Below are 17121 nucleotides of genomic sequence, written 5' to 3' on the forward strand. Positions count from 1 at the left end.
TTGAGGAGATGTATATGATATATAGAGGTAGTAGAGGAGATGTATAAGATATATAGAGGAGATGTATAAGATATATAGAGGTAGTAGAGGAGATGTATATGATATATAGAGGTAGTAGAGGGGGATGTATATGATATATAGAGGAGATGTATAAGATATATAGAGGAGATGTATAAGATATATAGAGGAGATGTATATGATATATAGAGGTAGTAGAGGAGATGTATATGATATATAGAGGTAGTAGAGGGGGATGTATATGATATATAGAGGAGATGTATATGATATATAGAGGTAGTAGAGGGGCTGGATATGACATATAGAGGAGATGTATATGATATATAGAGGAGATGTATAAGATATATAGAGGAGATGTATAAGATATATAGAGGTAGTAGAGGGGCTGGATATGATATATAGAGGAGATGTATATGATATATAGAGGAGATGTATAACATATATAGAGGAGATGTATAACATATATAGAGGAGATATAGATGATATATGGGGGACTAGCATTAGATATGTGTGATATATGGGGGACTAGCATTAGATATGTGTGATATATGGGGGACTAGCATTAGATATGTGTGATATATGGGGACTAGCATTAGATATGTGTGATATATGGGGACTAGCATTAGATATGTGTGATATATGGGGGACTAGCATTAGATATGTGTGAAATATGTGATATATGGGGGACTAGCATTAGATATGTGTGATATATGTGATATATGGGGGGACTAGCATTAGATATTTGTGATATATGGGGGACTAGCATTATATATGTGTGATATATGGGGGACTAGCATTAGATATGTGTGATATATGGGGGGACTAGCATTAGATATGTGTGATATATGTGATATATGGGGGACTAGCATTAGATATGTGATATATGGGGGGGACTAGCATTAGATATGTGTGATATATGGGGGACTAGCATTAGATATGTGTGATATATGGGGGACTAGCATTAGATATGTGTGATATATGGGGGACTAGCATTAGATATATGTGATATATGGGGGACTAGCATTAGATATGTGTGATATATGGGGGGACTAGCATTAGATATGTGTAATATATGGGGGACTAGCATTAGATATGTGTGATATATGGAGGACTAGCATTAGATATGTGTGATATATGGGGGACTAGCATTAGATATGTGTGATATATGGGGGGACTAGCATTAGATATGTGTGATATATGTGATATATGGGGGACTAGGATTAGATATGTGTGATATATAGGGGACTAGCATTAGATATGTGTGATATATGGGGGACTAGCATTAGATATATGTGATATATGGGGGACTAGCATTAGATATGTGTGATATATTGGGAATTAGCATTAGATATATGTGATATATGGGGGACTAGCATTAGATATGTGTGATATATGTGATATATGGGGGGACTAGCATTAGATATGTGTGATATATGGGGGACTAGCATTAGAAATGTGTGATATATGGGGGGACTAGCATTAGATATGTGTGATATATGGGGGGACTAGCATTAGATATGTGTGATATATGTGATATATGGGGGACTAGCATTAGATATGTGTGATATATGGGGGACTAGCATTAGATATGTGTGATATATGGGGGGACTAGCATTAGATATGTGTGATATATGGGGGACTAGCATTAGATATGTGTGATATATGGGGGACTAGCATTAGATATGTGTGATATATGGGGGGACTAGCATTAGATATGTGTGATATATGGGGGGACTAGCATTAGATATGTGTGATATATGTGATATATGGGGGACTAGCATTAGATATGTGTGATATATGGGGGACTAGCATTAGATATGTGTGATATATGGGGGGACTAGCATTAGATATGTGTGATATATGGGGGGACTAGCATTAGATATGTGTGATATATGTGATATATGGGGGACTAGCATTAGATATGTGTGATATATCTGATACTAGCATTAGATATGTGTGATATATGGGGGACTAGCATTAGATATGTGTGATATATGGGGGACTAGCATTAGATATGTGTGATATATGGGGGACTAGCATTAGATATGTGTGATATATGGGGGACTAGCATTAGATATGTGTGATATATGGGGGGACTAGCATTAGATATGTGTGATATATGGGGGACTGGCATTAGATATGTGTGATATATGGGGGACTGGCATTAGATATGTGTGATATATGGGGGACTAGCATTAGATATGTGTGATATATGGGGGACTAGCATTAGATATGTGTGATATATGTGATATATGGGGGACTAGCATTAGATATGTGTGATATATGGGGGACTAGCATTAGATATGTGTGATATATGTGATACTAGCATTAGATATGTGTGATATATGGGGGACTAGCATTAGATATGTGTGATATATGTGATATATGGGGCACTAGCATTAGATATGTGTGATATATGGGGGACTAGCATTAGATATGTGTGATATATGGGGACTAGCATTAGATATGTGTGATATATGGGGGGACTAGCATTAGATATGTGTGATATATGTGATATATGGGGGACTAGCATTAGATATGTGTGATATATGGGGGAATAGCATTAGATATGTGTGATATATGGGGGGACTAGCATTAGATATGTGTGATATATGGGGGGACTAGCATTAGATATGTGTGATATATGGGGGGACTAGCATTAGATATGTGTGATATATGGGGGACTAGCATTAGATATGTGTGATATATGGGGGACTAGCATTAGATATGTGTGATATATGGGGGACTAGCATTAGATATGTGTGATATATGGGGGGACTAGCATTAGATATGTGTGATATATGGGGGACTAGCATTAGATATGTGTGATATATGGGGGGACTAGCATTAGATATGTGTGATATATGTGATATATGGGGGACTAGCATTAGATATGTGTGATATATGGGGGACTAGCATTAGATATGTGTGATATATGGGGGACTAGCATTAGATGTGTGTGATATATGGGGGACTAGCATTAGATATGTGTGATATATGGGGGACTAGCATTAGATATGTGATATATGGGGGAACTAGCATTAGATATGTGTGATATATGTGATATATGGGGGACTAGCATTAGATATGTGTAATATATGGGGGACTAGCATTAGATATGTGTGATATATGGGGGGACTAGCATTAAATATGTGTGATATATGGGGGGACTAGCATTAGATATGTGTGATATATGTGATATATGGGGGACTAGCATTAGATATGTGTAATATATGGGGGACTAGCATTAGATATGTGTGATATATGGGGACTAGCATTAGATATGTGTGATATATGGGGGACTAGCATTAGATATGTGTGATATATTGGGGGACTAGCATTAGATAAGTGTGATATATGTGATATATGGGGGACTAGCATTAGATATGTGTGATATATGGGGGGACTAGCATTAGATATGTGTGATATATGTGATATATGGGGGACTAGCATTAGATATGTGTGATATATGGGGGGACTAGCATTAGATATGTGTGATATATGGGGGACTAGCATTAGATATGTGTGATATATGGGGGACTAGCATTAGATATGTGTGATATATGGGGGACTAGCATTAGATATGTGTGATATATGGGGGACTAGCATTAGATATGTGTGATATATGTGATATATGGGGGACTAGCATTAGATATGTGTGACATATGGGGGACTAGCATTAGATATGTGTGATATATGTGATATATGGGGGGACTAGCATTAGATATGTGTGATATATGTGATATATGGGGGACTAGCATTAGATATGTGTGATATATGGGGGACTAGCATTAGATATGTGTGATATATGGGGGACTAGCATTAGATATGTGTGATATATGTGATATATGGGGGACTAGCATTAGATATGTGTGATATATGGGGGACTAGCATTAGATATGTGTGATATATGGGGGACTAGCATTAGATATATGTGATATATGGGGGACTAGCATTAGATATATGTGATATATGGGGGACTAGCATTAGATATATGTGATATATGGGGGACTAGCATTAGATATGTGTGATATATGGGGGACTAGCATTAGATATGTGTGATATATGGGGGACTAGCATTAGATATGTGTGATATATGGGGGACTAGCATTAGATATGTGTGATATATGGGGGACTAGCATTAGATATATGTGATATATGGGGGACTAGCATTAGATATGTGTGATATATGGGGGGACTAGCATTAGATATGTGTGATATATGGGGGACTAGCATTAGATATGTGTGATATATGGGGGACTAGCATTAGATATGTGTGATATATGGGGGACTAGCATTAGATATGTGTGATATATGGGGGACTAGCATTAGATATGTGTGATATATGGGGGACTAGCATTAGATATGTGTGATATATGGGGGACTAGCATTAGATATATGTGATATATGGGGGACTAGCATTAGATATATGTGATATATGGGGGACTAGCATTAGATATGTGTGATATATGGGGGACTAGCATTAGATATGTGTGATATATGTGATATATGGGGGATTAGCATTAGATATGTGTGATATATGTGATATATGGGGGAACTAGCATTAGATATGTGTGATATATGTGATATATGGGGGATTAGCATTAGATATGTGTGATATATGTGATATATGGGGGGACTAGCATTAGATATGTGTGATATATGTGATATATGGGGGATTAGCATTAGATATGTGTGATATATGTGATACAGGGGGGACTAGCATTAGATATGTGTGAATATATGTGATACATGGGGATTAGCAGTTAGATATGTGTGATATATGTGATATATGGGGGACTAGCATTAGATATGTGTGATATATGTGATATATGGGGGACTAGCATTAGATATGTGTGATATATGTGATATATGGGGGACTAGCATTAGATATGTGTGATATATGGGGGGACTAGCATTAGATATATGTGATATATGGGGGGACTAGCATTAGATATGTGTGATATATGGGGGGACTAGCAGTAGATATGTGTGATATATGGGGGGACTAGCATTAGATATGTGTGATATATGGGGGACTAGCATTAGATATGTGTGATATATGTGATATATGGGGGGACTAGCATTAGATATGTGTGATATATGGGGGACTAGCATTAGATATGTGTGATATATGGGGGACTAGCATTAGATATGTGTGATATATGGGGGACTAGCATTAGATATGTGTGATATATGGGGGACTAGCATTAGATATGTGTGATATATGGGGGACTAGCATTAGATATGTGTGATATATGTGATATATGGGGGACTAGCATTAGATATGTGTGATATATGGGGGACTAGCATTAGATATATGTGATATATGGGGGACTAGCATTAGATATGTGTGATATATGGGGGACTAGCATTAGATATGTGTGATATATGGGGGACTAGCATTAGATATGTGTGATATATGGGGGACTAGCATTAGATATGTGTGATATATGGGGGACTAGCATTAGATATGTGTGATATATGGGGGACTAGCATTAGATATGTGTGATATATGGGGACTAGCATTAGATAGTGTGATATATGGGGGACTAGCATTAGATATGTGGATATAGGGGGACCTAGCATTAGATATGTGTGATCTATGTGATATATGGGGGACTAGCATTAGATATGTGTGATATATGGGGGACTAGCATTAGATATGTGTGATATATGGGGGACTAGCATTAGATGTGTGTGATATATGGGGGGACTAGCATTAGATATGTGTATATATGGGGGACTAGCATTAGATATGTGATATATGGGGGAACTAGCATTAGATATGTGTGATATATGTGATATATGGGGGGACTAGCATTAGATATGTGTAATATATGGGGGACTAGCATTAGATATGTGTGAGTAGTATGGGGGACTAGCATTAAATATGTGTGATATATGGGGGGACTAGCATTAGATATGTGTGATATATGTGATATATGGGGGACTAGCATTAGATATGTGTAATATATGGGGGACTAGCATTAGATATGTGTGATATATGGGGGACTAGCATTAGATATGTGTGATATATGGGGGACTAGCATTAGATATGTGTGATATATTGGGGGACTAGCATTAGATATGTGTGATATATGTGATATATGGGGGACTAGCATTAGATATGTGTGATATATGGGGGACTAGCATTAGATATGTGTGATATATGTGATATATGGGGGACTAGCATTAGATATGTGTGATATATGGGGGGACTAGCATTAGATATGTGTGATATATGGGGGACTAGCATTAGATATGTGTGATATATGGGGGACTAGCATTAGATATGTGTGATATATGGGGGACTAGCATTAGATATGTGTGATATATGGGGGACTAGCATTAGATATGTGTGATATATGTGATATATGGGGGACTAGCATTAGATATGTGTGACATATGGGGGACTAGCATTAGATATGTGTGATATATGTGATATATGGGGGACTAGCATCAGATATGTGTGATATATGTGATATATGGGGGACTAGCATTAGATATGTGTGATATATGGGGGACTAGCATTAGATATGTGTGATATATGGGGGACTAGCATTAGATATGTGTGATATATGTGATATATGGGGGACTAGCATTAGATATGTGTGATATATGGGGGACTAGCATTAGATATGTGTGATATATGGGGGGACTAGCATTAGATATATGTGATATATGGGGGACTAGCATTAGATATATGTGATATATGGGGGACTAGCATTAGATATATGTGATATATGGGGGACTAGCATTAGATATGTGTGATATATGGGGGACTAGCATTAGATATGTCTGATATATGGGGGACTAGCATTAGATATGTGTGATATATGGGGGACTAGCATTAGATATGTGTGATATATGGGGGACTAGCATTAGATATGTGTGATATATGGGGGACTAGCATTAGATATGTGTGATATATGGGGGACTAGCATTAGATATATGTGATATATGGGGGACTAGCATTAGATATGTGTGATATATGGGGGGACTAGCATTAGATATGTGTGATATATGGGGGGACTAGCATTAGATATGTGTGATATATGGGGGACTAGCATTAGATATGTGTGATATATGGGGGACTAGCATTAGATATGTGTGATATATGGGGGGGACTAGCATTAGATATATGTGATATATGGGGGGACTAGCATTAGATATATGTGATTATATGGGGGACTAGCATTAGATATGTGTGATATATGGGGGACTAGCATTAGATATGTGTGATATATGTGATACATGGGGGATTAGCATTAGATATGTGTGATATATGTGATATATGGGGGACTAGCATTAGATATGTGTGATATATGTGATATATGGGGGATTAGCATTAGATATGTGTGATATATGTGATATATGGGGGACTAGCATTAGATATGTGTGATATATGTGATATATGGGGGATTAGCATTAGATATGTGTGATATATGTGATACATGGGGGACTAGCATTAGATATGTGTGATATATGTGATACATGGGGGATTAGCATTAGATATGTGTGATATATGTGATATATGGGGGACTAGCATTAGATATGTGTGATATATGGGGGGACTAGCATTAGATATGTGTGATATATGTGATATATGGGGGACTAGCATTAGATATGTGTGATATATGTGATATATGGGGGGACTAGCATTAGATATATGTGATATATGGGGGGGACTAGCATTAGATATGTGTGATATATGGGGGGACTAGCAGTAGATATGTGTGATATATGGGGGGACTAGCATTAGATATGTGTGATATATGGGGGACTAGCATTAGATATGTGTGATATATGTGATATATGGGGGGACTAGCATTAGATATGTGTGATATATGGGGGGACTAGCATTAGATATGTGTGATATATGTGATACATGGGGGATTAGCATTAGATATGTGTGATATATGTGATATATGGGGGACTAGCATTAGATATGTGTGATATATGTGACACTAGCATTAGATATATGTGATACATGGGGGACTAGCATTAGATATGTGTGATATATGGGGGACTAGCATTAGATATGTGTGATATATGGGGGGACTAGCATTAGATATGTGTGATATATGGGGGACTAGCATTAGATATGTGTGATATATGGGGGGACTAGCATTAGATATGTGTGATATATGGGGGACTAGCATTAGATATGTGTGATATATGGGGGACTAGCATTAGATATGTGTGATATATGGGGGACTAGCATTAGATATGTGTGATATATGGGGGACTAGCATTAGATATGTGTGATATATGGGGGGACTAGCATTAGATATGTGTGATATATGTGATATATGGGGGGACCAGCATTAGATATATGTGATATATGGGGGGACTAGCATTAGATAAGTGTGATATATGGGGGGACCAGCATTAGATATATGTGATATATGGGGGGACTAGCATTAGATATGTGTGATATATGGGGGACTAGCATTAGATATGTGTGATATATGGGGGGACTAGCATTAGATATGTGTGATATATGTGATATATGGGGGGACCAGCATTAGATATATGTGATATATGGGGGACTAGCATTAGATATATGTGATACATGGGGGACTAGCATTAGATATGTGTGATATATGTGATATATGGGGGGACTAGCATTAGATATGTGTGATATATGTGATATATGGGGGGGACTAGCATTAGATATGTGTGATATATGGGGGGACTAGCATTAGATATGTGTGATATATGGGGGGGACTAGCATTAGATATGTGTGATATATGTGATATATGGGGGGACTAGCATTAGATATGTGTGATATATGTGATATATGGGGGGGACTAGCATTAGATATGTGTGATATATGGGGGGACTAGCATTAGATATGTGTGATATATGGGGGGGACTAGCATTAGATATGTGTGATATATGTGATATATGGGGGGACTAGCATTAGATATGCAGATATACACACACGATACAGCCGGGGGGTGGGATACACAGCGGACACGGCAGGTCGGGGTTGTCGGGCGCAGGACAGGGATATAGAGTGATAGAATTATAATGAAAAATCCCAGGATGCTCACCATGTCTGCCTCTCCCTTCTCTTCCTTTCCTGTCACTCGCTCCGGATTTCCGGAGGAACTACAAATCCCATACTGCTTTACGGGAAAACCAGGAAGTGACGACAGAGACCGGGCTTTACGTGTGACGACGCAGATTAGCCAGCAGGGGGTGCAGCGGCATATAAAGGCGGGAAATCCGCGAGGCCACCAGTCAGTTATGTGTTATATCGTCCCCGTTCTGTCAGCTACAGTATATCGTGTTATATCATCTCTGTCCTGTCTGTCGCCTTCCTGTCAGTTATGTCATATGTGACACAGTCCTGTCACATATCGTCTCCATCCTGTCACTTATATCATGTGTTATATCGTCTCCATCCTGTCAGCTGTATCGTGTTATATCGTCTCCATCCTGTCACCTTCCTGTCAGTTATGTCATATGTGACACAGTCCTGTCAGTTATAGCATGTGTTATATCTTCTCTGTGCTGTCAGTTATAGCATGTGTTATATCTTCTCTGTGCTGTCAGTTATAGCATGTGTTATATCTTCTCTGTGCTGTCAGTTATAGCATGTGTTATATCTTCTCTGTGCTGTCAGTTATAGCATGTGTTATATCTTCTCTGTGCTGTCAGTTATAGCATGTGTTATATCTTCTCTGTGCTGTCAGTTATAGCATGTGTTATATCTTCTCTGTGCTGTCAGTTATAGCATGTGTTATATCTTCTCTGTGCTGTCAGTTATAGGCTATGTTCACACAACGTTTTTTCAGCTCCGTTTAAAATTACGTCCGTCAGTTTGAGGCTAAAATAATGGACGTTATTTAGCAACCTGGTCCCCTCTTAGTGCAATGACGGCTGTTGGTACATTATTCTAGTTTGGGTTACTAATTGGACTTTGGGTGCAGCTTTATTGAATTTAATAGTGCTGCATTTACATGAAACGATAATTAGCCCGATCGTACGATTAACGATGTCGGAGTAACGATTTTTTTTTCATAACGATCAGCATTTAGATGGTACGATATATCGTACGGAAAATTCGTTTTGCGATCGCTTAAGCCTATCTCACATATTGGTTAAATCGGGGAACAACTGTTCACACGGAACAATCTGCGAATTTTTTGCGAACGATTAACGACGATTTGAGAACATGTTCAAAGATCAAAATGAACGATTTCTCGCTCGTCGTTTGATCATTCGCTGCGTTTACACGTACGATTATCGTTCGAATTCCATCGTTATCGTGCAAATTCGCACGATAATCGTTACGTGTAAACGCAGCATGAGAAAGAACGATGACAAAAGAAAAACTGTGTGACCAACTAATAAAAAACGTCCGCTGTTTGCAAAAGATGTCCGAAAATAATGATCATGTTCGTTATTTTGACGTCTGCGGTAAAAACGTTTGTTGTTCAATGCATTGTGTGCATTGGACGTCCGTCTTCCCATTGTCTTCAATGCATTGCCATTGCAGTCAGTTAAATTGTGGACGTTTTTAAAATATCAAAATCAGCCACCTTTTCTTTATTTTTGACGTTGTGTGAACATAGCCATATAGTGTGTTATATTATCGTCTCCGTCCTGTCAGTTATATTGTCATCGTCCTGTCACCTATATCATGTGTAATATTGTCTCCATCTCCATCCTGTCCGCTCATATGAATTTTTTTTTAAATTTAAATGTTTTGTGTTCTAAGGACCTTATTTATAAAACAAACAAACATTTTCTTACATACATTAAGTTAGAAAGGGTGAAGCTTTTCCTCTATGTATTAGTGAGGGTCTGTTTACTCTATAGAATTAGCTTGTGTGTTTTTCCTCAGTGTGCTATGGCTGCAGCAGGCTGTGTGTGTGAGAGAGGCAGAAATTAAAGGGGTATTCTGGGCAACAGTGAAAAATCCAGGGGGGGCAGGATTGGTACGATCATAATAAAGAAATCCTATTTACCTTCTCCCACAGTTCCGCTTCGCCATTCATGGTCTCAGCCTGGGTCCCGATCCTGTGATGTCACGATCTTCAGTGACTGGCTGAGTGGGTAGTGCCTGTGGGGCCGCAATTATTTGGAAGGGAGAGCTGATAACTCTGGGCATTTTCTGTGCTCTCGAGGCAAGCCCTTGATAGTGAAAGAACGTGTCTTTTGGCCTACTTGAAGACTTTTGCAGACAAATTCTGGTGAGGATAAGGCATCATTCGCACGCTCCTGATTTTTTGCTGACCGTAATATGGCCACAATACACAAAAAAGCATCTGTTATGTATCTGTCATCCATATTTTTTGCCGTTTCTCATAAATTAGAAAGTGGTAATGATTAAACAGTGATGTAACTAGCTTACCCAAACTTCTAAAAAAAAAACTTCACATAATCACTTGGCAGCCATTTTACTTTGCCATTTTTGGTTCCCTTGGCCGTTTGGTTTCTGGTGAATTGTTTCACTGTGAAGATGGGTGATCCTGCTAGTGATTCGCTTCTGTACAGGCTTGTCTCCCGGCACTTTGGACAGCGAGCTAGCCTGGAAGAAGATCTAAGGAGAAAGAGACAGATACTGGGGTTGCCCTGTTGTCTGCGCAGCCAGAAAGAAGCAGTTCCACCAAGGCAGAAAATATAAACAACTACTGCCCTATGTCCATTACTACATTTGACTGTGTGCTGGTAGAGCTGCATTTAAGACTCAAATTTAGGGACACAGTCATGCGGCCGACAATCTCACCTGAGGAATGGCTCCTCATCACTCGGGTAAGAGTCTAATTTTTTTTCAACATTAGGTTATGGCTTATTTTTTCTACACTGCAGTGCAGTTTACAAAATGCATTGGTTCACTAGACAGGAAAAACATTTGTGTGCAGAAGCCAGCTCACTTATGGTCCCTATATTTAAATTACAAGCAGTTTTTCTCCTCTTGGCCTTGGCTGACAGTGGCTACTGGTTTGGTATTGTAGATATAGGTATAGTGGACTGGATTACAAGTAAGGGGGGGGGGGGGCTCTGTTAGAGGCTTTCCATGTTTGTGTTCTATGCGGAACACGTAACGTGTGAATTCGGCCTTAGGCTATGTTCACACTACGTAAAAGTATGGCTGTCGTTGCCATCTGCAACAACGGCCGTACTTTATGCGCCTGTGAACACTGCCCTATCTGCTATGGGATCGCGACCGGAGTGTATACACAGCCGCAAATGTGACATGTTAGTTTTCTGCGTCCGCAATTCAGTGAATTGTGGCCGCAGAAAGCTCTGTCAGTTCACACAATGAAGTGAGCGGCTCTGTGGAGTGTTCTGAAGTGGGCGCGCGCTGATGCCTACGGCCATAAAGATCATCCGGCCAGTTCTGCAGTACCGGGCGGGATGATCTGTGCAGAGACCGGCCGTTCCATGACCCGGCCGGGGTCACAGAACGGCCGGTCTCTTACAGAGTGTGAACATAGCCTAACTCTGTTTGACAGTGTTTTGCAAGACAAGCTAACAATTAAAAAAAAAAGTAACTTGGTTAATGAGCAAAATTTAAATAAGCACCCATGTGTTCCCACCCTGGTACTGTACTGGGTAGAAAGCCCTCTCAATTTAACTCACTGCTACCTGATCTACTCTGCCAGTAATCGGACACCTTACGGTTCTGTGGTGCCCCAGCTCCACTGGGGGGCACGACCGGTCACTTGCCAGATGGTGCTGTTTGACTAGTGTAGTTGGTGGTCAAGATATAGCCTAGCCAGGCGTTATGATGTCACAACGCCAGTGCCGGTTGGGCACACAGATATGGTGGTACACCTGCTTTTATTTTAAGTAGGCTGGCTATACTCTTTCCCCTCTGTCAGTAACCTGCCGGGCTGTTTGGAGGCCCCTTGGGTACTTATCATGGTGGTCTGGAGTGGAGCTGTGACTCACCCGGACTATTGGTACCACCACCCACAGAAAGAGGAGATGACCCAAGGAAGATGGCTGTTTAGGTGCTTGGACAAGAAACAGGACAAGAGTCCTGTTAAAATAAATAAACTTCTTTACTGCAAAAATACTTGATACAATGACACATAATGAGTTCAGCTTGATAAGTTACTTAAGTCTGTGGTGACAAGATCTGGACTTAGAGCTGAGAAAGAATACAGTTGTGCCGACTGAGCTGCGTCCTGAGAGTTAGAAGTAGAGAGGACTAGAGAGGAGGATGTTGAGAGACGCCCAACCCAAAGTAGTACTATGCTCTGCCGCAACTTGAGAAGTAGAGAGGACTAGAGAGGAGGATGTTGAGAGAGTCCCAACCCAAAGTAGTACTATGCTCTGCCGGAACTTGAGAAGTAGAGTAAGTAGAATACTTGTGCCCATGTTTTGACTCTTTGGTCTTTGCACCACCTATTGCCCACCAGTGTCGGGCGACCCATCCTAGAGGGTGTCACAATCCCCAGACCTTCTTACTTTGGATGAGCAGAGTGGTCAGAATATTCTGATGACGCCTGTGCTGCAAGATAGAATACCTAGGCTTCTAGCAACTCTGCTTTATCCAGATCAGTTCCTCTTTCTTCAGGATACTGTCCTGCACTGTTAGATTGGTTCTTGGCGTGGGCTGGAATGATCCCTGACCTGTCCTCTCTAAGTGTGCATTCAGCACTGCAAAGTGTGTAGAAGTGCTGCTTTCAAGAAAAGAGTGCTCTCTGGTCCCATGTAAAAGAAATCCCTTTTTTTTCAATGAAGCTAACATTAAATGAATCAGAAATACACTCTATACACTGTTAGGCTGGGTTCACACTACGTATATTTCAGTCAGTATTGTGGTCCTCATATTGCAACCAAAACCAGGAGTGGATTAAAAACACAGAAACGCTCTGTCCACACAATGTTGAAATTGAGTGGATGGCCGCCATATAACAGTAAATAATGGCCATTATTTCAATATAACAGCCGTTATTTTAAAATAACAGCAAATATTTGCCATTAAATGGCGGCCATCCACTCAATTTCAATAGTGTGTGAACAGATCCTTTCTGTGTTTTTAATCCACTCCTGGTTTTGGTTGCAATATGAGGACCACAATACTGACTGAAATATACGAAGTGGGAACCCAGCTCTGGGCTATGTTCCGGCCGTAGTGCGAACCGCGAACATACGCCCGTAGTTTTGAGGTTGATACGTTCGCTTGAAAGTATACGATGGACAGAGGAAGATTGAAAAAAAGTGTTATGGACAGCCGAATCAAAGATTGAGGTGTTTGGATCACACAGAAGAACATTTGTAAGATGCAGAACAAATGGAAAGATGCTGGAAGAATGCCTGATGCCATCTGTCAAGCATGGTGGAGGTAATGTGATGGTCTGGGGTTGCTTTGGTGCTGGTAAAAAGATAAAAGAGATTTTAAATAAGGAAGGCTATCACTCCATTTTGCAACACCATGCTATACCCTGTGCACAGCATTTGATTGGAGCCAATTTCATCCTGCAACAGGAAAATGACCCAAAGCACACCTACAAATGATGCAAGAATTATTTAGGGAAGAATCAGGCAGGCGGTATTCTATTCTATCGGTAATGGAGTGGCCAGCACAGTCACCAGAACTCAACCCCAATGAGCTGTTTTGGGAGCAGCCTGACCGTATGGTACGCAAAAAGTACCCATCAAGCCAATCCAACTTGTGGGAGGGACTTCTGGAAGCATGGGGTGAATTTTCTCCAGAATACCTTTAGCAAATTAACAGCTAGAATGCTAAAGGTCTGCAATGGTGTAATTGCTGCAAAGGGAGCATTCTTTGACTAAGGGTGCCTTCACACCTAGCGACTCGCAGCGGTCTGAACGGCCACTGCGTGTATGTGATTCTGCCGGCCCCTTAACCCCTTCAGCTGCCGCCCGGCTCCTGCTCCGCTCCTGCTCTGTATACATTACCTCTCCTCGCTGCACGGGTCCCGGCGTACTGCTCTCCCGCCCGGCCAATCAGTGGCTGCGGCAGGGCAACACACTGATTGGCCGGGCGGGAGAGCAGTACGCCGGGACCCCCCGTGCAGCGAGGAGAGGTATGTATACAGAGCGGGAGCGGAGCAGTAGCTGAAGGGGTTAATGGGCTGGCGGAATTACATACACGCAGCGTGTATGTAGTGAAAGTGATCTTCCAGGACCTACCCGACTTGCAGCGTAATTTAAGCTGCGAGTCGCTAGGTGTGAAGGCTCCCTGAAGCAAAGTTTGAAGTAGAAAATTATTATTTCAAATAAAAATCATTATTTCTAACCTTGTCAATGTCTGGACTATATTTCTATTCATTTTTTCAACTCATTTGATAAATAAAAGTATGAGTTTTCAAGGAAAAATTACAAAATTGTCTAGGTGACCCCAAACTTTTGTCCAGAGATAGCTTGAAGTTGAGGCACTCACTACTGCATCTTCGTAAAACTTAGTCTCAAATTAACAGCATATAGAATGTAAGAACATGGCACTCACCATTAGAAGTCTTCTCAATTTCTTTATTTTAATACATACAAATAAAGTGCGTGTACAGGTCTACGAGAGGACACCTTTGCGTTCATAGCGACAGTTGTTTCATGCCTATATGGCACATCGTCCCGAAGTGCCGGATAGGCATGAAACAGCTGTTGCTGTGAACGCAAAGGTGTCCTCTCGTAGACCTGTACACGCACTTTATTTGTATGTATTAAAATAAAGAAATTGAGAAGACTTTTAATGGTGAGTGCCATGTTCTTACATTCTATATGCTGTTAATTTGTGACTGGATCCACTTCAACATAGAGCACCCGGGCGACAGCCTGTTTCGCATGCACAGCTTGCACGCTTCCTCACGGTCCCAAGAGGAACGAGGCTGCACGCGAAACAGGCTGTCGCCTGTCCATTCGTCTGTATCTACGTACCTGCATTTATGTGAATAAAGAGACTAAGTTTTACGAAGATGCAGTAGTGAGTGCCTCAACTTCAAGCTATCTCTGGAAAGTGTTGGTTGGGTATTCTATTGGTTGATCGAGCACCACCAGTGTCATCTGGGATCAAGGGACAATACACATGGTCCGGTTTCTCCTCTGGGTGGTAGTGCCGACACTCTTCTGGTTATGATTGCATATCATTTAACCCCTACTTACATTACTTTTAAAATACCAATATTTCTTACCCTAGAGATAGCACAATAAAAAAAAACATAAAAAAGCTATTAAAATAAATAAATTAATAATATGGTACAGTATCAGAAAATGTACACATTTTGTCTTTTGATCAGACATGGCCTCCCCACTCTCCTCCCAGACCCTGTCCATGGTTGTGTGGCTGGCATTGAAGGCATCCCTTTTTTCCCCAGAGACTAGTGTGCTCCTAGACACATGTCTATGTGCTCATAATCATACTTCCTGGTGCAGTAGTTACAGAGGGAGATAACCTGTCACCTTTTTACATTTTTAATGGGTCCGTAGTAGTTATGGATGCTCCTATTCTATGGTCGAATCCCAAAGACTAGCGTGAACGACCCAATATAAATCAGTGGGCCCTTAATTTGTACGTAATTGCAGATCCGCAATCAGACAAAACTATATAATATGTGAATGAGGCCTTATTCTTTGAACTCCCATAATGTCTGAGATGCCCTACAGTTGTCTCGCTTTCTGAGAGGATTTGAACATGAGAATTGTGGATCAGATGACTTCCCTTTCTTAGAAGTTTTACAAGGGCTTTGAGTTCTCAGAAATTTAAAGAGTGCTTCTGTGACTAAAGCAATAGGATCTTATTTGTACTCTCCATCCCAGGATGAACTGTCTGTGAATATAACTATCTATGGATGACAAGGCCAGAAAACCGCTAGAGAACCAACACCTATGGCTGTATCAATTTTTCCTAAACTCCCTAGGACTTTATCAATGTTTTTTCCGGATTTTATAGGACACTATTGATCCCAGATTAGACATCACCTCTTTTTCTCTATCTCCAATTGTCTATATTGGATAACTTTGTTTACCGGTTTCAGATCAATGATCGGTTGAAAGGTCCTAATGGGTTCTTCCAAAACTGTGATTTTGTATCCTTCATAAATGATGTTAAGAATCTAAAGATTTGACAGAATCTTTTTCCAGGATTTCAGAACTTAAGGGTATATTCACAC

General features: G+C 40.3%; 1 protein-coding gene across 1 annotated transcript in view; it reads right to left on the reverse strand.

Moving 5' to 3' along the window:
• AP2S1 (adaptor related protein complex 2 subunit sigma 1) overlaps positions 1–9471 on the reverse strand; it is a 15615-nt gene extending 6144 nt beyond the window's left edge. The window contains exon 1 of the mRNA XM_069942997.1: positions 9082–9471. Within this exon, the coding sequence (XP_069799098.1) occupies positions 9082–9084 (3 nt within the window). The 5' untranslated portion in view covers positions 9085–9471. The remainder of the gene's footprint in view (positions 1–9081) is intronic.
• Between the last annotated feature and the right edge of the window lie 7650 nt (positions 9472–17121).

Source organism: Dendropsophus ebraccatus, chromosome 10 (assembly GCF_027789765.1).
Source record: "Dendropsophus ebraccatus isolate aDenEbr1 chromosome 10, aDenEbr1.pat, whole genome shotgun sequence".
Lineage (NCBI taxonomy): Eukaryota > Metazoa > Chordata > Amphibia > Anura > Hylidae > Dendropsophus > Dendropsophus ebraccatus.